We start from the raw sequence: 24,867 nt of genomic DNA, 5'->3' as shown, positions 1-24,867 counted from the left end.
GGAATGCAAACTACCTGAAGAGTTGCACTATATCAGATAGCCAGATCCCATACCATAAGTGCCAGCTGCCAAGGACATTATGATCTCGTACCCCCCCCCCCCATTTGTTGATATACCACATGACTGTAGTATTGTCTGTGAATATCTTGAGAAGCTCTGTGGAGAAGAGAGGATGAAAGGCCTGAAGGGCCAGCATAAGAGGTCTCCTCTCTTTGATGGTGATGTGCTCCTCCTCCTGACGAGGTAACCACACTCCCTGAGTGGAGGCTGAAAAGAGAGCCCTGGATTCGGAAACAACTGCTGAACCCACCACAGAAGTTCATTCTTGAGACATGGGAAAAGAGGAACAGGAAAGTCGAGGATGTGCATGCTGAAGCCACACCAACTTCAGAAACCACTGGAACTTCGTGTGGAGTTTGGCCAGAGGGAGCATCAGAATGGTGGAAGCCATGAACCCCAGAGCTCTCAAACTCCCTGGCTGTAATGGATGCCAGGGCAGAGTTTGAAAGAAATTAGAGTTAATCTCTTTGGAGGAGGCAGGGATGCCAGCATTGGCACTGCTTGAAACCTGCAACCCAGAAAGACATGATCCTGAGAAGGGGTCGGGGAAGACTTTTTTTTTTAAGTTTATTGTGAACCCCAGGCTCTGAATAAGAGAAATGGTAAAATTAAGACTTTGCAAAAGGGCCTCTGGAGAAGATGCCTGAATCAGCAGGTCATCCAAATAAGGAAAGATTTGGATTCCTTGAAGCCTGCAAAAGGCAATCACAGGAGCAAGGCATTTGGTGAACAAGGCATTTGGTGAACATCTTTTGGGCAGTAGAAAGGCCAAAGCACAGAACTGAAAATCCCAGGAAGCCGCAGAGAAATGCAAATATCTCCTGAAAAGGGGAAGGATCGGAATATGGAGACAAGCATCCTTGAGGTCCAGAGACACCAGAAAGCCTGAGGGAGCATGAGAGGAAAAAGGGACTGAAGGGACAACATCCGAAAGGAAGGCACCTTCAGAAAAGTGTTCAGATGGGGAGAGATCTAGAATAGATCTCAAAGTACCTTCTTTTCTGGGCACTACAAATCTTGAATAAAACCCTTTTCTCCCTTTGGGACACAGGCACTTCTTGAATAGTACCCTGAGACAAGAGATCCATAAAAGGAGGGTGGGAAATTCAGACCATGAAGTACCCTTGCCGAGTGATTTGACAGAAACCAAGAATCATGGGTGATTCCGAGCCAAACGGGAAGAGAGAGAAGAGAAAAAGGAATGTGGCTGGGAATGGGTGGATAGTCAGACAGTACCTGGTTTGTCAGGAAAGGAAGGCTTAAGAATCCCTGCTGTCTGAGTGGCATTAACAGGAGGAGTCCGTTTATTACCCTTTTTACCTTTAGAAGGAGCGTGAGACTTCCTATGAACAAAGACAGGTTTAGCAGAGTAGTTCATCTGAAATTTAGGCACAGGAGAAACAGACATGCTTAAGCTCCTGTAAAGCCTTCCCCTTGTCCTGAAGAGACTTGAGCCAATAGCCATTTCAACAAACCAAGTATTGTCTAGAGGAGCAGCCAGCAACTTAGCCTTAATATCATCAGGCAAAGGTTGAAGCTGAAGCCATGAACATCTCATCAGAACTGAACCAGAAGCAGCAGCCCTAGAAGAGGCATCTGCTTCATTATAACTACATTTGATAGAATGACAAACTACCTGAGAGGAAGTCCCAAGCAAGGAAGAGCAGCAGATTTACTCAGTCTGGAAAGCAGAAAGAATCTGACAAGCCTGAGAAAGAAGAGCCAAGACATACCTAAAGATATGGATTTGAGAATTAATAGCCTTAAAAGCTAGGGTAGACTGAAGTATAAAACTTCTAACCTAGCCTATCCATGGTCCTATTGTCCTTGTCAGAAGGCAGTAACTCGGATGAAGGAAGCAATTGGGATGGCTTATCAGAGGTTACAGACACCACAGAGGGGTCAGCAGCAGGGCATTTAAACAAAAAGAACAATCCTTGGGCACCCTGTAGAACCTATCAGACTTCCTGGGAGCAGGGGGTAGAGAACCTGATGCGTTAGTGGCAGTGAAAAAAAAAAAACATCCAATAAAGTGGTCAAGACAGGAGGAATGATAGCAGGTTTAACCTAGGCACAATCCCAGTTAAAATTTCCATCATCCTAGAGAACATGTTGCCAAAAGGAAATTTCCTCATTTAGATTATCTAGAGTATGAGAAGTAGTCTAAAGGAGAAGGAATCTGGGTAGAATAAGCAAGGGAAGTCATCAGAATCCATCACAGAAGAAAGCAAGGGAAGAGGTGGACCACAGAGGAGCAGGAACTGAAACCCCTTGAGGCTGCAACAATAAAGCATTAAATTACCCCCAAGTAAAGACCTGCCACTCAGCTTGTGTATCCCTAGGAGTAGAAGAAACATGGTTAGTTTTCTGTTTGCTTTTTAAAGGGACAGCCATCCTAGAAATCTGAGAAGGCCCAGACTCCGGACTGTATTCCACAACTGCAGTAGGAGCCTGTTCCTTAGAATGAAACTGCGGAACCCCACTAGACCCCTCTCAAATGGACAACTGTGGGTTCCCTCTTAATACCCAAAATGGATGCTTACAAAGCCTTCAGACATGCTGCCTAGCAGATCCACACTGGTCTCCAACACGGAAGTGGTAGAAGAATCTGACAAAACTGGGTGAGCCTCTGGGTGCATAATAGCAGAAGATTTCGGTCTTACCTTTATTTACCTTCTTCAGAGGCAGCTGACACTCTGGGCAGGAAGTTCCATCCATAGTACCTGCAGCAAGAAGCTTAAGTCACTGGTTCTCAAGGTACAAGGAAAGGGAAGACGGCCTAAATTTGGGGATAAATGCCTGACAAATTGGACAAAATCTATGGTCGTGAGCAGTACCTAGGCAAAAAAGATGCTTATTGTGGTGGTCTTTATGGTGAATCAGTCTCCCATATTGGCATTACCCTTCCTGGATGACATTAACCCCAAACAGTGCAAAACAGAAAAAGTAACCACAAACCTTACTGGGTACTGTGAGGACTCCAGCCAACAGGCTAAGCACAGAAAAAACAACAAACATAAAAACAGTAAAAAAAAAAGGATATATGCAACAGACTGGCAGTTAAAACTGTGTTTGGACTGGTGTAAAGAATTTCTGAGTATGGTATGATTGAACGTCACTTTTATGCCCTACCCTACTCAAGGAGTGTGCAGGTGACGTTCAGCGTACCTTAAAGCAATGGCAGACTTTTGTAAACTGGCCGGATGGAGGGGTTCACTACAGGGAATCCCCATTCATAAGGAATACTGCAGCAGTGAATGTAAGGAGATTTGTAGTTATGCATTATGCACAATATTTACAGATGTTTTGTGAACATCTTGATATAACTGTTTTTGAAATAGTTAATATGGAAATGTATAAGGAAGCTTTAGTAAATGGTACAGATTAGGTTATTTTTCTAAAGATAATGTAGAAAGAAAAAAAAATAGTGAAGAATGTACTATGGCTGCCTTTTGTTTGCCAAAGATTCATAAGAATTGTTTGTCCACGGACATTCAGTTGTATCAGGTTGCAAATATTTTTTGCCTAATGCTGGAGTATTACTTCATAAATATTCCTTTTTGTTACTAATCTCTCATCTTACATTAGAGAACCTTCTATTTTGAATAAAATATCTGATTTTGTTCTGGATTATTTTTTGAGTTTAACAATGTCATATACCACCAGTTGCAAGGTACAGCAATGGGATCATCTTTTGCACCCCCCATGTATGCTAACCTGCTAATTTGAGTTGGAACATTTGTATAAACGTAGTAAATGCGGTATGCTATTTTAGGTATATTGATGATTTGTTTTTTTTATTAAGGTAGTTATGATTTTGTTTCTAATTTTGTGGAATATTTGCAAAATAAGAGATGAGTTTTGATGGCCTTCATTGTGGGAATAATGTATATTTGGATGTTAAATTGGAAGATTGTGCTAATGGTAAATAAGGACTTCAGTGCATAGAAAATTTGATGGAGAACAGTGCCTTCATGTTAATAGCTGTCACCCCCCCCCCAATTTACTATATGCTTTGCCCTATGGATAATTTTTATGGCTAGACTATGCAATAATAATTCAAATTTTCTGAGTAAAGCTCAGAGGACTGCTTATGTTTTTTACTATGGGTTATGATAAATATATGGTTGATCCCTGAGTAGAGTAGGGAGCGGAAAATCTTTATAAAGAGGCTTTATGGTAATCAAATATCGTCTGTTAGTAATGACGAAGTGTACTTATTGGAGGTTAGTGGAGAGTGGAAGAAAAATACATATAGCGTATTCAGTGAGCAGTTGGGTTTCCCTAGTCGGGTATTGTGTGGTGGGTCTTTTTTTGTTACAACTTAAAGATTTATCTATGGTTTTACAAAGGTTTTCCCTTGTTTCATACAAATGTGGCAGAAATATAAAATGTTAGTACATACTAAATTTTCAGTTACCAGCTAATTCAGTATTGAAGGCCCCTTTTGCTGATCCTGCCCCCCCCCCTCCACTTGGCAGCTGTTCTAGCTGTAAGTTTTTATTGTAAATTCTTTAGATTAATGGGGTAGTGTTTAAACCTAATGGAAGATATAGCTGTAATAAGGAAGCCATTATTTATGCACTAAAATGCCCATGCAATTTCTTCTATTGGGGGGGGGGGGAGTAAGAGCACTTTTAAGGTTGCAGGAGCATGTTGGGGGTTGTATTTGGGGGGGGAGTAAGAGCACTTTTAAGGTTGCAGGAGCATGTTGGGGGTTGTATTTTAAATTGTATCAATCTAGGTGGTTTACAAGGTGCCAATTTTTGAAAAGGTGCTCTTTACATATGAAGGCAATGTGGGATTAAACAAACTTTATATAAAAGAATCTCTTTATTTTGAAGTATGGCACTTTAATGCCTTTGGGCTTAGTTGGGCAAAGTTCAAAGGACAAAACCACCACCATAGCAGGTACAAGCATGCAAAATCTGAAGGTAATATTACTCAATGCTAGAAGTCTAAACCTCAAAATGCACTCTCTCGAGGCACTTCTAAAAATATGTGCAGTAACTGAGACCTGGCTCAAGGCTCCAGAGAGCACCGCTGCCATACCAAGCTATAACTTTTACCACACTTTTTGGCCACCAAACCAGGACTAAAATGCTAAAAGTGGAGGAGTGTCCATATTCACCAAGGATATTCACAACACCAGGCTAGTTGCCCAACATAATGCATCTGAAATTCTCCAGGTGCAACTAACACTAGGTAAGGCTGCAATCCAAATTTTTCCTTGCTACAGAAACCCCACCATACCCCAAGATTTTCACTACACCTTTCTAAACATACTGGAAAATGTTCACCCTATTACTGGGTGATTTCAGCTACCCTGCCATTAACTGGGAAAACTACTCCTGTACCAACACCTTTGCCCAACAGTTCTTGGAATTCATAAATTCCAAAGCCTTGGATCAACTAATCTTTAGTCCCACCAGGGGCTCCAATATCCTAGACCTGGTCATTACCAACATGAGAAATCAATGCTCCACACCTATCACTCCCTCATTGGTCAGGTCTGACCAGAAGCTAATCACCCTTGACATCCACATCTCACCACCACCCCCACCCCCAGTAAGGAAACCTCCATAAAAAAAACTTCTCCAAAGCCAACTTCATGCTACTCAAGTCAGAAGTGACAAACTTCATGACACCCATGCAGATGGGATCTGAAGGTTCGACTGCTGAATCCTACACTAAGGCACTGTATGAGCTCATCCACTCGTGCATGAATCGTGCCATCCCCAATAGAACCAAGATGCTCTCCCCCAAAAAAAGGAATCCAATCTGGTGGTCCCTTGCCATAAGCAAACTTTACAACAAAAGGAAGAAACTGTTACAGAAAAGAGGAAAATCCCAGGATGCAAAAAAACTCCCTCACCAGCCTCCGTAAGAAACTGAGATCCCTCATAAAATCCTCCAAAGCTAGTTACGAAAATAAAATTGCCAAAGATTCCAAAGACAGCCACAAGGCATTCTATAGCTATGTCAATCTAAATGGTAATACTCAGATCTGCTCTGAGCTACAACAGAATGGCATTAAATATACTGATCCCAAGGATATTGTCGATATCCTGGCAGATCGATTCAGTGCAAACTTCACCCCCCTCTCACCCCCTCAATACTGAAAGATTGCCAAATTCCAGTAACGGCAACACAGGTAAAAACGTGCACTCCAAAGCTAAGAATACAGCATCCATGGGACCAGACAACATCCCAGGCTGTGTACTACATGAACTACAAAATGAACTGGCACCTCACCTAAGTGTCATGTTTAATCATAGCCTCACCTCAGGCTTCGTACCCACTGAGTGGTGCACAGCTACAGTTATCCCACTCCACAAGGGGGGATCCACCTTGGATCCCGGGAACTACTGCCCCATCAGTCTGATGAGCCTGATCTGCAAGGCCATGGAATGTATTATCATGGAACTTATAAACAAAGACATTGGCAACCTTCAAACACTGGACCCCATGCAGTTTGGGTTCGTGAAGGGCCGATCGTGTCTATTGAACCTGATTGACTTCTTTGAAATCAGTCTCCAGAGCCATGTTCAAGGGTAAGGTGGTCCACACAGCCTATCTGGACCTTTCCAAGGCTTTTGACACCATCCCCCACTCTGGAATCCTAGATAAACTTACTAAGCTAGACATTAATCCCTACGTCACTCGATGGGTTGCCAACTGGCTTACTGACAGAACCCACACTGTAAAAGTAGCTGACTCCAAATCCAGCTCACGACAAGTGGAGTACCTCAAGGTTCAGTCCTGAGACAGCACTTGTTTGGCATCTACTTCTCTGAAGTACAGGCCAAACAAAGTTCTCAGGTGACTGCAAACTGGGAGCCATTATTGAATCCCCAAATGATGTGGATATTCTTCAAAAGGGCCTTAACAGAAGCAGATGCTTGGTGCCAGAACCATGGGCTTGAGCTCAATGCCAAGAAATGTATAGTTATCCCCTTTGGTAAAAACATGTACCTGTGAATTACCACGTAGGTGGCAGTACACTAAACACCAAAAGTGTGATGAGACTTAAGGGCACAGGTGGACAGTGGTCTCCATCTTTGATAACTACATCTCCACAACAGTCAGGTAATCCTATGTGGCACACCTCATCACTAAGGGCTTTTAATCCAGAAAAAAGGAGGTCATTGTCCCACTGTACTCCTCTCTCATTAGACCCATTATAGAATACAATACCCCGTTTGGTATGTACCTCTCAAGACATCTGCAACTACTGGAAAGGCCGCAGAAATACCTCACTAAAGCATCGCATGCCGAAAGCAGATGCGCTATGCTGACTACTTGGTTGAAAAATTCTAAAATAGGTGCTTTTTGCCATGATTGGTTCATGCATTTTGATTTCCTGCTTAATGAAGAAAAATGTTTTAAATTTCTTGTTTAACACAACAACAGCAACATTTGTTGTACTTTTGAACAATCAAGAAATTTAAAAAAACTACTACGACCACTTGCTTTTATGCATGGTGCCAAAAATGTATGCCAGGTCCCATGGTTTGGAAATGGCCCAGGGACCAAGGTATAGTGCATCTGCTACTGGCAAGGTGTATTTTCAATGAATATAAGTTTAATGCATTTTTAATAACTGAGCTTCAAAGGAAGAGAAGTTTACTGCTGCTCATGCCAGGTCTGATGTCCAACTGTTTTGTTTAACAAATGGCCATCAGTTTTTGTGCTATAAAATTTGAAAGCAGTATTACTGGTGCAACAGGTGGCACCCTTGTCTTTGGTGCAGAATCCTGTGGGTTCTACTCCACAGTAAGTAGATAGATTGCTGACACTGTAGTGCACTACTCTCCGGGGGAGGTGGGGGGTTGAGGCTCCCATCTGCCTGAGTGCTGGTAGCTCAGGCAGGTATATAAGGTCACAGGGCACCTATCAAAGAGTGAGGGAGGTTCACTGATGCCAAATTTCCCCTACTAGTATAAATACCACCTTGGGTCTCCCACGAAAAGAGACCACTAGCCAAGTAGTATTAACCTGATCGACGAAGGATAAATTCAAAATTGAAATTAAATCTACATCACTGTAATAATTTCAAAAGTAAAGGACAAACTAATATTCACACTGATAGTTTAGAACCGTGTTTATCGTAACTGGGAGCGAGAACTAATGGGACACTGGAATGGCTATGGGGGAGGGTCCTGCCTAGATCTCCATTTGACCATAATCCTGCTCTAATTATAGGATCTGTGAAAAGAATTTAAATTGTAGCCATTCCTCCACTTAATTTTATAGATTCACTAGCTATAAATGACTGTAGGCAAATAGAGGAATATCACCAGTAAGTCTAATAATATAGGTTAATTCTACAGATCTCTGAGAATTGTAAACTATTCCTAGTAATATTTATTGGTTTATTTCTGTCTTTTTTACAAAATAGAAATGAAGCCTTTGCGTTCATCAAGACCCACTTAAAATGTTGAACGTAAACTTGGAACCATTTCCAAACAGGCTGTATGTCCAAGACAATGAGGAGAGGAAATTACACATGTTATGATGGGGAAAGATTGTGGCAGTCAAAATGATGTATCCAAACCTATATTTGCTAGATAAGATGAATCCTAACTTCTTTATCTGGAACAGAGAGGGGGGCATCTCAAAAGCATGCCCTGCCATATCAAAACACACTGGCAAAAGCAACCGTGTGTGTGTGCAGTGATAAAGCCCTAGCTATGCCCCAGCACCATGATCAAGTTAGTGGCACGAGCACTGAAGGGCCACAGGGAGAGGATGGTAGTCAGCAGCTTGCCCACCTGGGGGGGGGGTAGCCTTAGGCTCACCACACTAAACAGAGTGAGTTCAGTGCTACATAAGCAGTTTGAGGTGGGAGGCTCTGCACAGGTGAAAACTGTGTGCACCTCTCAAAAGCAGTGACTGTGGAGCATGGAAGGCTGCCACAAGAGGCAGGATGCTGCACTAATGGCCTCTATCTCCTCAAACTCCGAATCTGTGAGTCAGACCCCAAGTAAGCTAAGGTGAGAATGATGGACCTAGTGAATAAGGCAGCTAATGGTCCACTGTAGGGAGGAAGGGGAAAGAAAGCAGCTCTGGTAAATGTGTTACACCTATGGCCTTCACCTTTTATAAGCACACTGGTTTACTTTGGAAGCTAGAATCTCAAGTGAACTTCATCCATAAGAGCTATAGAATGGTACAAAAATCATTTCTGAATAACTTGACCTGGGAAAATGGATACCATCCTTATATGATGCAAGTTTTAAAATGCCTCCCAGTTAGAATATTTATTTGTGGTTTGGCGATCCCCCCCCCCCAGGCATCCTGAACTAAACATTGGATAAAATAGATCTTCTGCACAAAACTGGCTAGATAAAGGCACAAGTCACATACACCAGCTGAGTCACATACACCAGCTGACACAGGGGGCAGTAAGCTTTGCCACAACTGATTTTCTGTGCTATACATGCAACATGCTTTCATCTGGCTTCTAGAAATATTTGCAGCTCAGGCATGCTATTGTCTATTTTTCTATCAATAGTATTATAAGGCCAATTCAGAAAGACATATTTAAGCTGCTAAATGTCTCCCTGAAATTCTATACATCAATGCAGTTGAAGCAACTATTGTTTATGATCTGTTACAGGGACAAGCATTCACACGGCATGTTCGCCTCTTCACCTCTGTTGCTCTACTTGGACCCCAGATGGGCAACACCGTTTCCTCCAAGTACACCACACCTGTTTTAGATACAGTTGTAGTAACTGTTACTTGGTACCTATGCACAGTGCAGATGCATTTCTTACATATATTTATGTATCCTTTAACATCCCCTCAGACATAAATTTTGGAACTATTACTTTGTGCCAAGGATATGGTATACAGCTATATTTTAGCCCAAATGGCACTAGGTGAGATGCTCCCAATGAATCTATGGATTCTATTATGCAAGCCCTCCACTCCAAAGCTGCAGACCCAGCCATACATTAGGTTAAACCTGTTCTATTAATGTAAGGCTGTATGTAGCCTCTGGACTGAAGAAGCGAAGACTTACCCCTGGATCCTATAAATGTCTTCAGCAATATCTGCAGTTATTCTTGGCCAGAGTGGGAGTAGAGGGTTATGACCCCTGTAGTAGCTGACACCCCAAAGACAAGAAGAGGCTCCAGTCAACTCTGTAAGTTCTAAAGGGGCATATTACTGTAATGGTTTGAATATAGAAGTGTGGCTGTTTGGAAAATCTGGTTTGCTGTCTTGCATTTCTATTACTCTATGTAAGAGCATTAAGACAGTACCAAAGCTCTAACGGATCTCAACAGTTCTTGTTATTGTTTGTCTAAGCTTTTGTAATAAAAAATATGTTGTACCATTTGTTTACTAATACATTTTTGACGGTTGCATAACTTGTAGTAAAATATACTATTCCATTTACTTATTTCTTCAGTGGGTAAGACTCACAAGTGCCCAGTTCATAGCTGACCTTATGATTAAGCCAGTCCACGTGTTTGGCACTTATGAAGGTGGTCACTTTGCAATCTTTGGTCTGAGTCCCTGTGTGATGCCAAGTAGATTTTACAGCTTTGATTCTATGTTTTATACTGTGGAAATGCTTCTTAAGTTTTGTAACACACAGTAGAGTTTATGTAAATTAATGCAACATTCTCAGACTGACGTTTTTTCTCTCTTGCCTTCCAGAGCTGGGAACCACTGGTGGTGGGTGCCTGTTATTGGCCCCATGGTAGGAGCAGTTGTTGGAACTCTGGCCTATGTGCTGTTCATTGAAATTCATCATCCTACAGATACAGAGATGACTTCTGGTACTGTTACTAGAAGAAACAAACCTTCAGATTCCAGGAAAACTGATCCTCCAGAATATGAACTTGTGCAGACTGCAGCCTGAACTTTTTTTTTTTTTTTTTTTTGCTAAATTGTCTGTTTAATTATTAATTAATAAAGTTTGTGCTTTTCCTTTTCTACTTTTGTACTTTGATTGCAGATGAGAGTGGTTGAAATAGTGATGCAGGTCTACTGGATACCACAGAAAAATTCTGGGGAACATGCAAGTATCTGTGGACACGGGTCGAGAGACTGTTTCATATGTGAGACTGCTGCAGCTCTGAAAAAAATATACAGCGGCTGTTAAAAGGTCCAAAGTTACCACAGCTCTAAACATTTTGGAAACTTAGCATAAAATGGTTCCATATTCCTTTGGACACGTTCTCTAACATGACAAAATTCATTTCACACTCCAAATGGTACTTTAAGATGGGTCATCTCAAACTGCATGTTTTACTAAGAATTCATTTTAATTTTAGAAGATGCACTCTACATTTCTTAGCAGGATAATATAATGCTGAAATTCTGTAAATATGTATGAGGTGAACAAAAATATTTAAGTATGGTAAATGGTTTAATTATGGTTGCAGAAGTTCATGCCTGTGACAATGGCTTGGTGGACGGCATTCAAGGGAGGCAGAAAATTATATACAGGAAAAGAAGTTTCCCACCTCCATTAACAGAGAGGTGAAGTTGTATCGCACTACCATCCTGCAAAAAAGAATAAAGTGTTATGAAAAATAAGGTTGTCTTTTTAGGCCAGGGGCACAATTATGAGGTGTCCAATCTCTCCATTAGAGACCCATGTTAGAAAACTAATAGGGAGGGGGCTGGATTTTCTCAAAGATGGGAGGTCTCACAAGCTTAACATTTCATAGTAGCATCCTGGCAGTGTGTGCAATTAACTTTGACTTGCAGTTAGGATATGGGGTTGGTATTGCGGTGTATAAGGCAGGCATGTGTGGAAGCATGTATGCTGCCATTCAGGACAGTAAGGTTGTGCAGGTTCCCTGTTCTGTGCCATTTAATATAAAACACAAGGGACTGCAAAAGATGTACATAAGGCTGCATTAGGAGGCTGCTGAAATAATAGGGGCTATTGGTATGCCAGAAAACTAGGACAGATAAGATGTAAGCAAGCTGATCCCTCTCAAAAGGATTTATTTGTGCACGTGTGGAAACTGTTCTCATACTTTTATTAATTACAATAAATATAATTTTATTCACACTATACATTAAAGGAAAAGTTTCTGTGCCTCAAATTAATTTTATGTCTATTCTGTAAGCTGAAACTAATGGGTACACTGTATACAATGCTGGAAACTCTCTGGCTCTGCCCCCACCCACAATTCCCCTCCATCCTAACAGTTCAGATTTCATTTGCTGGTTGATAAATCCAGTTGATCAAGCTAGACATGGTGTCCAAGGCCCACTGCATTTTTTGGTTTCTTGTCTTCAAAGTGCCAATTAAGTGGCTTTTTCATTTGTTTCGGATAGTTTAGGATTTTTTTTTTTCAGGATAATTTTTCTTAGTTGACCTTTTGAATCCCTTCTTGAATACTGTTGGTACTTTTCTGTTTTGGGTGTTTCCTGGTGTTTTTCCTCCTTCCTCACTGTGTCTGTAACCCTACTTTTAAAAAAGTTTAGAGTTATTTTCTGCTATATAATTTTTTAGATTGTGGTTTCCAGTTCATTTCAGTGTTGCCTTTTTCTGCTTACTGAAGTATATCTGCTAGGGTGCTGGGTTTCAAAAAATGTACTGCCTGTGAGCATATAATCCCATCCACAGGATCCTCACAAAGTGTGTTTATTGTGCAAGGGCTGTTCATTTGGATAAAGATTGCAACTTGTGTGCATCACTTGGGCGGTAGGTCCTTTCAGACCACCACAAAGCTCACTCTTGCGAGCATTCTTCCTGCCTCTGTGGGAGAATGGACTTCCTCCCCGTTTGGCTCTCTGCTACCCAAGAAATGGCTGGAGAGACCCCTGAACAAATGGAAGATAGAAAGCAAAAGAAAAGGATACATAGAAGTCAAAAGACAGAAGGATGTTCTTGAGGAATCTAGAAAGAGATCCCTAGATCTGGAAGGGGCCATTGGTCTGGCTTCTAAACTAATGGGAGTTTTGATTTGACTTCTGCCTTGCCATTGGGGTTAGATCCCACTAGGATCCTCTCTCCAATTCCTCCCTTAAATAGTGGAGCTGTGGTTTTCTATGGAGATGACTAGTCCTTGGCCCCAGTCTCCTACCCTTCCATCTCAGACACCCATTCACAGGTCTTCCAAGCCACCCTCAATATCCTCCTGTTTCAGGAATGTACAGTCCTCTAGATGAACCTCTGTGAGGCAGACCTAGATAGCATGAGGCAGAAATTCATGACTCTGATTCAGGTGGGGGTCTTCTCCTCACTATGGGTATAGGTATCGGGCCCTTTGACTCCCAACTTGGTTTCTTCTTTCCCCCGTATGAACTTTGAAGTAGTGCTGTAGCTAACCACTTCCCTTGGAGCCCATTTGTAGGAGCCAGTACACCAGAAGCCTTGGACTCCAACAACACCCCTTGCCTGCTCACCTCCAGTTTCTAATCTTGGTGGGTCCTGGAGTTGAGAGTGATTGATATGTGTGCAGTTGTTGGGGTCAACTCAGACTATTGTATCCTCCCCTTCCCTTTGGCCCTTAATAGCTCAACCCATGTATCTCTTTCAGAACAGAGTCAGGCTGTGTCTCATGAGGATCTCTTATTTAGATCCTCCCATCTCTACAGGACTCAGTGCCATCTTTGGGTTGGCTATTTGAAAAGGTTCTCTCCTTATCTAGAGAGTAGGTGATCCACCTTCATTCAGAATCTGTTCAGATCCTCTCTGGTGTCTGCAGTGCAGATTCAACATCATCCTATCCCTTTGCTGGAGCCGGCTCCAACAGGTCTTTAGAGTGAGTTCCCCTTTGGCTTCTGATCTCTTCCACTGTGGATGAGGACAAAGCTTTCATATACAAGGAGGCATCCAGGCTCTCCTCAGGAGTATCTCACTGACACAGACTTTGAAGACAAGACGCTCCAAGGTCTCCCTCTGAAGACATCTCATTTGGGGTCATCCTGGAATTGCTTTGGTAAAGGGGAGTGTCTAATCCAATGATGCACCTTCTCAGAAGGAATCTAATTCATAAGGTATTTGGAGCTGGTCTGTTTTACTTCCTGGGTGGTCATCTGTAGATAAACAAATGTATTTGGTGTCCCAGTGGGCATGGAAGGAGATGTATATGGTGGATCCTATCCCCACAAGCCTGATAAGACATTGGTTTCACCCTGAAATAGGCCTCACTGGAGCAAGGGGTCTGCAGTGAGCTGCATCATGGTGGAAGCATTTATGAAGAAAGAAAACCCCTGAACAGAGAGTCTTAGGCCTTGGACAGATTTGAAAAGCAAGTGTATGCATCAGCTATATTTGCCTTACACTCTCTGAATTGCCTTGTATACTTGGTGAGATTTTAGATAGACTTGACCAAAGACACCTCAAAGTCCCTTGGGTACAATAACTGTGGTATCCCACAAGCCATTGGATATGCAGTTGGAAACCATCAAATACACTACTAATGTGACTATGCACCTGTAGTCTAATGTAGCAGAGGGCATCGCCACTCACCAGTAGAGAACAATATGGCAACCTATTCTCTGTCTGCATTCACTTCAAACCACAATGGTACTATACCAGAAACAAAAAGATGGTGTTTATGGTTCTGCAGGTCCTGTGGATTGGCACAGGAGCCTTTTGGAGATGGACACCCCAGGTTAGAGGGGTTAACAATGATCCTCATTTTAGAGGTAGAGGTGGCCTGCATAATCAAGGGTTTTGAGGTCTAGCCCTACAGGCAGTGGTAGCAGAGTTTCAAAGTCCATTCATTGCCAACCCCAGCTAACACTCCTCAGTCTACCAGACTGCTGCAGTCTGGAAGCAGTTGTGTGAGCTTATCTCTGAACTCTCACACCTGGTGGACCATCAGTCTTGATTTGTAGGTGCTGAGTTTTAACCAGAAACACCCCCCCACCAAAAATGCCACCAAAAATCCTTCCCAACATTCCACCCCCACAGAGAAAGGCAGCAGTCAAAAAAGCATGGCTGCTAGTCAAATGCATCATCCACGAGACCAACAATGGGTTAGACATCTAATGAAGATTTCCCCCAAAGAAAAATGGACACATCAAGCCTATTATGGACCTGGGTCAGTTAAACCAGTTTGTGAAAACAACTCCTTTATGAATGGCCAGAGTTCAGTCCACATTACCTCTTCTGAGGAAAGGCAATTTGATGTGCTCTGTGGACACCAACTACCAGATCAAACCAGTAATGCAGTCCTGAACCTGAAGGCTCCTTTACCTAGGAGTCAGTCACTTTCAATTTGGATAGCTGCTCTTTAAACTCTCCACAGCCCCCTGGGTGTTCATCAAGTGCATGGCAGTGATAGCAGCACATTTCAGACTGAAGGGATTCTGACTGTTCTCCAAGCTACAGGACCAGCTTAGACCTTCTGTCACAAGGGCTCTCAATGCAAGCTAGGGACTCTTGCTCCAGTTGTGCTCAAACTTTACAGTCATGATCAACTCAGAGAAGTCCAAGCCAATGCCAGTCCATAAATGAGTTCATAGGATGCCACTTGGATGCCATCCAACAGCCAAACTTCCAGGGTGAATATTAGTCACTGCTGCACTATCTCACCAAAATTATAAAGCAAGATGCATCCTACATTTCTAGTGCTCTATAGCAGCATCCCTCTCTCTTGTTCATATGCCAGATTCCACATGAGGGTGTTAACAGTGGACTTGCAGTCCAGTGGTCCATTATTCATCATCTCGCATTCCTGTCAAACTCGCTGGGAATTTTAGATGACATAGTCAGTGGTGGCTAAAGTATCCTCTAGTTAAGTTGCTTTCATTCCTCCTTCAGGAGCCACAGTGACCTCAGAAGCCTTACTTCTGGGATAGGACATTATATAGGCCCCTTTCTACAAATGGCAACTAGTACACATTTTCATGTAGACAAAGAACATCTCTGAAGCTGTCTAAGGCCTTTTTACAGGCATCTTTCTCCTGCACCTTCCTCTAAGGGAATCCTGTTCTATCTTGAAATATTCCTATACTGCTTCAGGCCTTGACAAACCTGCCATTTAAACCTGCAGATACTAAGGATTTGAAATTCTTGTCATGGAACACTCTTCTTGGTGGCCATTCCTTCAGCATAGAGGATTTTGGAACTGAAAGCCTCTTGTAAATCCCCATATGTTGTACCTCATAAAGAGAGGGTGTCAATCCAAATGAATTTCCTTCCTAAGATTACTTTGGAGCACCACCTTGAATCAGACCCATTTACCTACCTGTGTTTTTCCTCAACTTCTCAAACAAGGGTGAATACCTCCTACATTTACTAGATGTTGATAATCAATTCTGTTTCTATTTATACCCTACCAAGGAACTCGAAAAACCTGACCAAATTTGTCTCCTTTCCTAAAGTTAAATTAGGAACCAGTTTTCAACGGTCACATTGTCCAGATGATTGTCCAATTGCACGTTTGTCCTTCTGCTTTCTTTTCTATCCCTATTCCCTATTGATATCTGTGCTACTACTACTTGGTCTACATTATGTAAATCTCTCATTATAAGATGGACCCTGTGGTCTAGGGCCAGGGCTTGCTTTAGCTCTACTGTCTTCCTAAATATTCTTCCATCATCCTCCCAGGGCTGTGGTAGCTGGGGGGGCTCTGCCCCATTAGTTGGAAAAGATAACATTAGCTGTAAATGTCATGTACTTGTCATAAAGCTAGATCCATGTTTCCATCTTCCTTCCATTTCAGCCTTACTGCCCTCCTGTCCCCATTTAACTGTCATCATCTTGGACTCTCAAATGACTGTACTGGACCTGTCCAGAGATGTCTCAGTCCTTGACTGCTTTGTCACCCAAGTCCTTTGTATTACTTGTTTCTCATAAGTTAAGTACTCCATATAAGTGGGCAAACTCTGAGGAGGAGTTAGGATGGAGGGGAATAATGGGTAGGAAGGAGGAGGAGCCAGAGCCTTGGATGTGAAGTTCCTGACATCAGATTCTATCTATTGGATGAGACAGATGGAAGAAAACACTGATCTAGTTTTATGGTCCGTACATAACATTTGTTTCATGCATGCACTTTTATATGACAGTCTAGTCTAATTGTTAACCCATTGTAGAGAGAATAGTTTCAAATTAATTGCTCAACAAGTAAACCTGAATTCTCTTTTATGATTTTCAACTGAAGAACAGATGTTTTCATGAACCAATGTGGTGGCCATTGTTTGAACACCTATTGATTCACAGATTGCTAGGCTAACGATCTGGGGGAGGCTTTGTAAGCCTAGTAAAGTTTTCCCAAAAGGATAATAATGTCCCCTATCCAAATAGGACATTGAGAGCCAAGAATTTATAAACTACTCTATTCATAAAGGACATGGGTGCCAAGCCCGATGTAAATTTCCAAATCATCATCATCCACTGGTCTAAGTTGCACTTAAATTGCATAATAAATGAAGTCTGCTTCATATCAAGGGTAAGCCTGTTCCATAGGAGGGCAGTCTCTGGGACATATATCTATCTCTAAAGCATGTTCTGTTTAAGTCAAAATTCAGCTCCTTAGAACTTTTATTTTTTGGTACTGTTTGACTTACAAGTATGCAGGAAATTCATAAGTGTGAGGTTTGTGGATGCCTTGAAAGCTAAGTGTAGATCACATCTCAGCGAGCTATAGGAGGCTGAGTTGAGGGAAAGGCCTTTAGGGCATTCTGCATAAGACAGGTTTGTTGCACCCAGTGTCTTTTTTGTAAGTTACTTCTGAGGTAGCTATAGTTGTTGCATATGTCTGGTCAGGTACATACCAAAGGGAGCATTGTACTCTGATCTGATGAGGGTGGAGTACAGGGAAATAATGACCTTTTTGGAACTAAATACCATGCTCTTAAGTTGCACAACATCAAAGGATTTCCTCACCACTGTGGCTGCATGATGGTCAAATGTAAGGCTACTGTCTGTCTGTACCCAGATCCTTGACCACAGAGTCAACTTTTAGGGGTGTGTTAACATGGTAATTAGCCATTTGTTTGACTTCCCAAATGGTACAATTATGCATCACTTAGCATTGAGTTTAAGACCATGGCTTTGGCACCATTTGTTAGTCAGAGAGAGGCCTTCTTGAAGAATGCTAGTATCTGCAGAGGAGCCTATGATCCCCAGCTTGCAATCATCTGCAAACTTCTGTTAGCCATAAAAGTTCAGCATTTGCTTGCATTTCAGAGAAATAGATGTCAAAAGGATCAAGCCCAGTACTGAGCCCTGAGGGACTCCACTAGTGTTTGGATTTTTGCTGGAGTTGGCCTCACCTATTTTGACCTCCTGGGTCCTATCAGTGAGCCAGTTGGCTATCCAGCAGGTGATGAAAGAGTTTATGCCTAAATTAGCAAATTTGTCTATAATGCCTGAATGGGGTATTGTATCCAAGGCCTTGGTTAGGTTGAAGTTACTTGTGTGCACAGTCTTGCCTTCGTTAGTGCTTTGGTGACCCTCTCAAAGTCCACCAGATTTAATAGGTCTGACCTTCCTTTAACAAGCTGAGCTGTGATGGGTCCAACATTTGTAGGTTACCTATAATCCTCGTTTATCATGTCCATGATTATGGCCTTACATATGAGGCCAGTCAGACGTATGGGCCTGTAGTCACTCTGATCAGTGGTTGGACCTCCTTTGTGCAGTAGAATGACTGTAGCTATCTTCCATTCCTTGGACACAAAATCTGACTGTAGGCTCCAGTTGAAAAGTGATTCAAGTGGATTAGAAAGATCACATTTCATGCTATTTATTAATAAACCTATGATGTTATTGGGGCTCATTGTAGTGTTTTTGGCCTTGGAAATTGCATTGATGACCTGTTACCTAATAATGTTTGGGGGTTGTGGTATTTCCTTTGGGCTATCTGGGGGAGAAGGGATCTGAGCTGAACCTGCCAGCCAAAAGGTTCATTGTGGGTGATACCATTTACAGTATGTTCAGCACATTGTTGCATTGAGATTATGGATATAGCTGTAGAAAGCTTTGTGGTTGTCCTTTGCCTGAGAACCTATTTTTTCTTCAAATTTAGCCTTTGAAGTATTAATCCTCTTAGCTGCCTGATTAGATTGCTCAAGTGGCTTTTAATATGTATGGCTTTGTTCCTCCTATGCTTAACCAAGATTTTTTTTTGTTGTATATCTGATTGATATTGATTCCACCAGGGTGGCTTGTCTCTTGGCTGTGCAGAGATTTTGTAAATAGCTCAGCATATGCTATGGTGTTTACTGGGTTTGGGGGTGCTTGAAATTTTGCCACAGTATTGCTTAGTAGAGAGGTTAACCTTGGAATAGTTTCTAAAGGTCTTCACTGGATACCCGGATTATTTTTTATTTCGAGCAGTACTGCCTTATCACCATATCAGATGAACGAAGACATTATTAGTTAATAGGTGTGTACTAGGTTAATGGTCCTGGAGTCTTTACAAGCCTGGCCCATAGAAGTGCCCTGGCAACATACTGCCCAATGTTAGTTCTTAGTGCCTCTATCAAGCAGAGCCACTGGAGTGATCCCCGGAATGAACTTGGTTTCCCATCCACTCAAGATTTCCCTTGAAGAGGGCCAGTGAGTTGCTCTGCTTGACATGTGAAGTCTATTCCAGAGCATGGGTAGTCTCTGGGTTACAAACATGTCCCTCCAGCATGTTCTGTTGATTGTGGTAATGAGGTTGAAGTCTCTGCAGTGTGTGGTGCAGAGGAATTGGGATTTCTGGGTCTATATTATTTGAACAAAATTTTCTTACTTCGAATACCATATGGGCGACACCATATGGTTGAAGTTAGAAAACTTTGAATAGTGAAAAAAAACAAAGAGGTCACCTAACATTTTAAACATTTTAAGCCCCCCCACATGGAGGGGCTGGCACCCCCTGCTCTTTATACCAATTCTGAGATCGCACTACAGTGCAATAAATGGAAGTCTTCCCTTTACCGCATTATAGTGCGGTCTCTGATTTGTTATATTTAAAGAGCAGGGGGTGTGGGGGATGCAGGGGGTCTTGCCCCCTGCTTACAACCCTTAGTTTAGGGTTTAGTCTTTTCTTTTTTTTTTTTTTTTCAGTATTTGAAGTTTTCTAACTTTGACCATATGGTATCGCCCATATGGTATTCGAAGTTAGAAAACTTTGTTCAAATAATATAGACCCAGGATTTCTTTAGATGTAGCATTTTAACAGAGCTTGGTCAGACATGGCTTTGTAAGTCAAGCAGAGATTGCCTCTTAGTAAATGACATGAGACAGAGAATAGATGGAGTTTTTATAGTCTGTCCATGTAGGACATGTATTTAAGGCCTAGAATCCTCTTTGTGAGGTACTTTTGTGACCTTCCCAGCTGTTGCATGTGTCTAGTGAGGTGCATGCCAAATGGGGCATTTTACTCTGATTGGCCTAATGAGGGAAGAGTAGAGAGAGATGATGAGCTCTTTCTTCCTGGATTCAAAACCCTTGGTAATGAGATGTGCCACACAGAAGGGCTTTCTGACCACAGTGGCAATGTGGTAGTCGAAGGAGAGGTTGCTGTCAACCTGTGCCCCCAGATCTATTATAATGCCTTCAGTTGGTCTCCCATCGATGAGGTAATTAGTGGGAGCTGAGTTTTTCCCAAAGGAGATGATGCCGCATTTTTTACCATTAAGCTTAAGGCCATGGTGTCGACACCAGTCATTGGTCTCAGTGAGGCCTTTCTGTAGGATGTCTACATCACTTGGGGAGTTAATAATGGCTCCCAGCTTGCAGTCATCTGTGAACTTTGTCAGCCAGAGTCCCTCCATGTTTGCCTGGACTTCTGAGAAGTAGATGCCAAACAGGAGAGGACCCAGGACTGATCCCTGTGGGATTCCATTTGTGACTGGTCAGCAGTCTGACTTGGAGTCTGTTATTGTTACACTGTGGGTTCCACCTGTGAGCCAATTTGCAAACCACCTAGTGATATAGGGGCTGATGCCTAGTTTGAGTGTCTCAATAATTCCTGAGTGAGGAATGGTATCAAAGGCCTTGGCCAGATCGAGGCAGGCTGTATGAGCTGCCTTGCCCTCATCCACAGCTCTGGTAACTGACTCAAAGAAGTCAACCAGGTTGAGCAGGCATGATCTACCTCTCACAAAATCAAATTGTGTGGGATCTAGTGTTTGGAGATTCCCTATATCCTTGATAATTAGGTCCATGATGATGCGCTCCATAGCCTTACATATCAGACTCATCAGGCTAATGGGGGCGATAATTCCCAGTGTCTGTAGTCGCTCCCCCTTTATGGAGAGGGATGACTAGCAATGTGCCATTCAGTAGGGACAAAGCCTGAGGTGAGGCTGTGATTGAACAGGGTACACAGATGTGGTGCCAGTTCACTTTGTAGTTCATGTAGAATACATCCAGGGATATTGTCGGGTCCCATGGAAGCTGTATTCCTGGCCTTGGACAATGCAGTTTTAACCTGTGCTGCAGTAATGCTGGGTGCCTGGCATTGCTCTGGTATTGATTGGTCCTTTGGGGGGGAGGGTAAAGTTGGCACTGAATCTGTCAGTCCGTATGCTGGCAATATCTGCTGGCTCAGAATAGGAGGTACCATTGTGCAGTAACTCAGAGCAAACCTTTGTATTGCCATGCAGATTCTTGATGTGACTATAGAAGGCATTGTGGTTATTTTAGTGTCTGCCACAATTTTTCCTTCATATCTGGCTTTAGAGGTTTTGATAAGGGATCTCAACTTTTTGTTGAGGCTAATAAGGGTTTTTTTCCAGTCTTGGGAATTCACCTTTTTCTACAACAGTTTCTTACTTCTATTGTAGAGTTTACTAATGTCAGGGGACCACCAGATTTTCTTCCTTTTTTTTTGGAAGAGAGCATCTTGGTTCTGTTGGGTATGGCTAGTTCCATGCATTTATATACATGTTCATACACATGGAGAATAGTTGCATGACTGCCGAATCATAACCAATGCACTGTACGAACACGTACACAAATGCATGGATCTCGCCATACCCAATAGAACCAAGACATTCTCCTCAAAAAAAAAAAAAAAAAAAGGAAGCCAATCTGGTGGTCCCCTGCCATAAAAAAACTCTACAACAGAAGGAGGCAACTAATGCGGGAATAAGGCAAAGTCCCAAGACTGGAAAAACTCCCTTAGCCTCAACAAAAGGTTGAGATTCCTCATCAAATTCTCTAAAGCTAGCTATGAAAACAGAATTGCAGCAGATAGTAAAGACAAGCACAAGGCCTTCTATAGTTATGTAAAGAATCTCCAGAGCTATACCCAGATTTGCTCTGAGCTACTGCACAATGTTACCTCCTATACCGAGCCAACAGATATTGCCAATATACCGGCTTACAGATTCAGTGCTAACTTTACCCCTCCCTAAGGACCAATCACAATACCAGTAGATTTCCAGGCACCCAATATTACTGCTGCACAGGTTAAAGCAGCACTGTCCAAGGCCAAGAATAGAGCTTCTATGGGACCTGACAATATCCCTGGCTGTACTCTACATGAACTACAGAGTGAACTGGCACCTCACCTGTGTGCCCTGTTCAATCACAGCCTCACCTCAGGCTTTGTCCCTACCAAATGGCACACTGCTACAGTCATCCCTCTCCACAAAGGAGGAGTGACTACATACCCCGGGAATTATCGCCCAATTAGCCTGACAAGTCTGATGCAAAACTATTGAATGCATCATCATGGACCTAATAAACAAGGATATAGGGAATCTACAAACTCTGGATCCTACACAGTTTGGTTTTGTGAAGGCTAATCATGCCTGCTCAACTTGGTCAACTTCTTTGAGTCAGTCACCAGGGTTGTGCATGTAGGCAAGGTGGTTCATACAGCCTACCTTGATCTGGCCAAGGCCTTTGACACCATTCCCCACTCAGGAATCATAGAAAAACTCACTAAACTAGGCATCAACCCCTATATCACTAGGGGGGTTGCATACTGGCTCACAGAGCCCACGGTATGAAAGTAGCTGACTCCAAGTCAGACTGCTGACCAGTCATGAGTGGAGTCCCACAGGGTTCAGTTCTGGGTCCTCTCCTGTTTGGTATCTACTTCTCCGAAGTCCAGGCCAACACAAAGGGACTCTAGCTGACAAAGCTTGCGGATGATTGCAAGTTGGGTGCTATTAACTCCCCAAGTGATGTTGACATCCTACAGAAAGGCCTCAATGACACCAACGACTGGTGTCAGAACCATGGCCTTAAGCTCAATGGCAAAAAATGTGTCCTCATCCCCCTTGGGAAAAACCCCGGTTCCCTTGAATTACCACATTGATGGTAGTCCACTGAGCACAGAAGGCATAAGAGATCAGGGAACACAGGTTGACAACAACCTCTCTTTTGACCACCACATTGCCTCTGTGGTTAGCAAGTCCTTCTATGTGGCACATCTCATTACTAAGGTTTTTGCGTCCAAGAAGAAAGAGGTCATTGTCTCACTCTACTCTTCCCTCATTAGGCCAGTCATTGAGTACAATGCCCCATTTGGCATGTTCCTCACTAGACACCTGCAACAACTGGAGAGGTTGCAAAAGTACCTTACAAAGAGGATCCTAGGCCTTAAACACTTGTCCTACATGGACAGACAAAAAAACTCCAACTATTCTCTGATATTGCCTACTTAGAGGCGATCTATGCTTGACTTACAAAGCCATGTCTGACCTAGCTCTGTTAGAAATGCTACATCTAAAGAAATCCCAATCCCTCGGCACCACACACACCAGAGACCTCAACCTCATTACCACAATCAACAGAACATGCTGGAGGGACAGCTTCATAATCCAGAGACTGCCCATGCTATGAAATAGACTTCCCATACATGTTAAGCAGAGCACTTTACTGCCCTCTTCAAGAGAAATCTTGATGAGTGGATGAGAAATAGAAAATTCACCCTGGGGATCACTCCAGTGGCTCTACTCAACAGATGCACTAGGAACTAAGGTTGGGTGGCATGATGACAGGGTAATCCTATGGGCTAGGCTTGTAAAGGCTACAGGGCCATTAGCCTAGTACACACCTATGAACCTATACAGTGCATTGGTGTAAGATTTGGCAGTCATGCATCTATTTTCCATTGACGTGGGTGCCGTGAAGTTAGCCACCTCTGTTTTTAGGAGCCCAAAGTCAGCTTTGGAGAAGTATTTCATGGTTGTTACCTTTGCGGGGGGTGTGGATGAGATGTGGATTTCCATGGTGATTAGTTTGTGGTCAGATCTAACCAGGGAGGACTTGACTATTTGTGTAGCCCATGTTAGTAATAATCAGGTCAAGGATGTTGCTTTCTCTAGTGGGAGTAAGAATGAGCTTTACATTAATTGGGGAACATTCACCCCCATGTTTGAGTACAAGGTCAAGGATGTTGGCCCATTTTTTTACTAGGGGTGCAAACTGTTCCAGGATGTTGTAATCAAAGTTTATGAATCACTGGGCTTGTACATGAGAAGTGGTATAGGACTCCCAGTCTATAGGGGGACTTTTCATGCATACTGTATTGGGTTGAATGGTAAGGGACTCTAGTACATTGAGATAGGTAGAATGGGTTTCTTGGGACATGGGGAGGACCTATAGGTTGCAAGGATATGGTATGAGACCCTGTTTATGGTGAGTTGCACATGTATGAGTTCCAGTGTGTCATATACTTTTACTAATCTGGATGTGAGGTTGGTTTAAATATAGACTGGTCTGACTCCACCTTTATTCCTTCCTATGCAGTAGCAGATCTAAAGGTGTGAAAGGCATTATAACCTTGCATTGCTGGGGTACTGTCTACAACTTTAAACTGTCTCCATTACTACACAGAAATGTCTAAAGTCTCCATGGAGGGGAAGGCTTGTAAGGAGTGAAGTTTCTTTTTAAGACTTCTGGAATTGAGCAACGTCACCTTC

General features: G+C 42.6%; 1 protein-coding gene across 1 annotated transcript in view; it reads left to right on the top strand.

The window, feature by feature from the left end:
- The window catches only part of LOC122802482 (aquaporin-9-like), a 117,075-nt gene extending 106,065 nt beyond the window's left edge, over positions 1–11,010 (top strand). The window contains exon 6 of the mRNA XM_044072129.1: positions 10,732–11,010. Within this exon, the coding sequence (XP_043928064.1) occupies positions 10,732–10,936 (205 nt within the window). The 3' untranslated portion in view covers positions 10,937–11,010. The remainder of the gene's footprint in view (positions 1–10,731) is intronic.
- Positions 11,011–24,867: the final 13,857 nt, after the last annotated feature.

This window comes from Protopterus annectens, chromosome 5.part0 (genome assembly GCF_019279795.1).
Source record: "Protopterus annectens isolate FY-2018-M chromosome 5.part0, PAN1.0, whole genome shotgun sequence".
In the NCBI taxonomy this organism is placed as follows: domain Eukaryota; kingdom Metazoa; phylum Chordata; order Ceratodontiformes; family Protopteridae; genus Protopterus; species Protopterus annectens.
The sequence above is the reverse complement of the archived record's forward strand: the minus strand, read 5'-3'. Positions and strand labels throughout refer to the sequence as shown.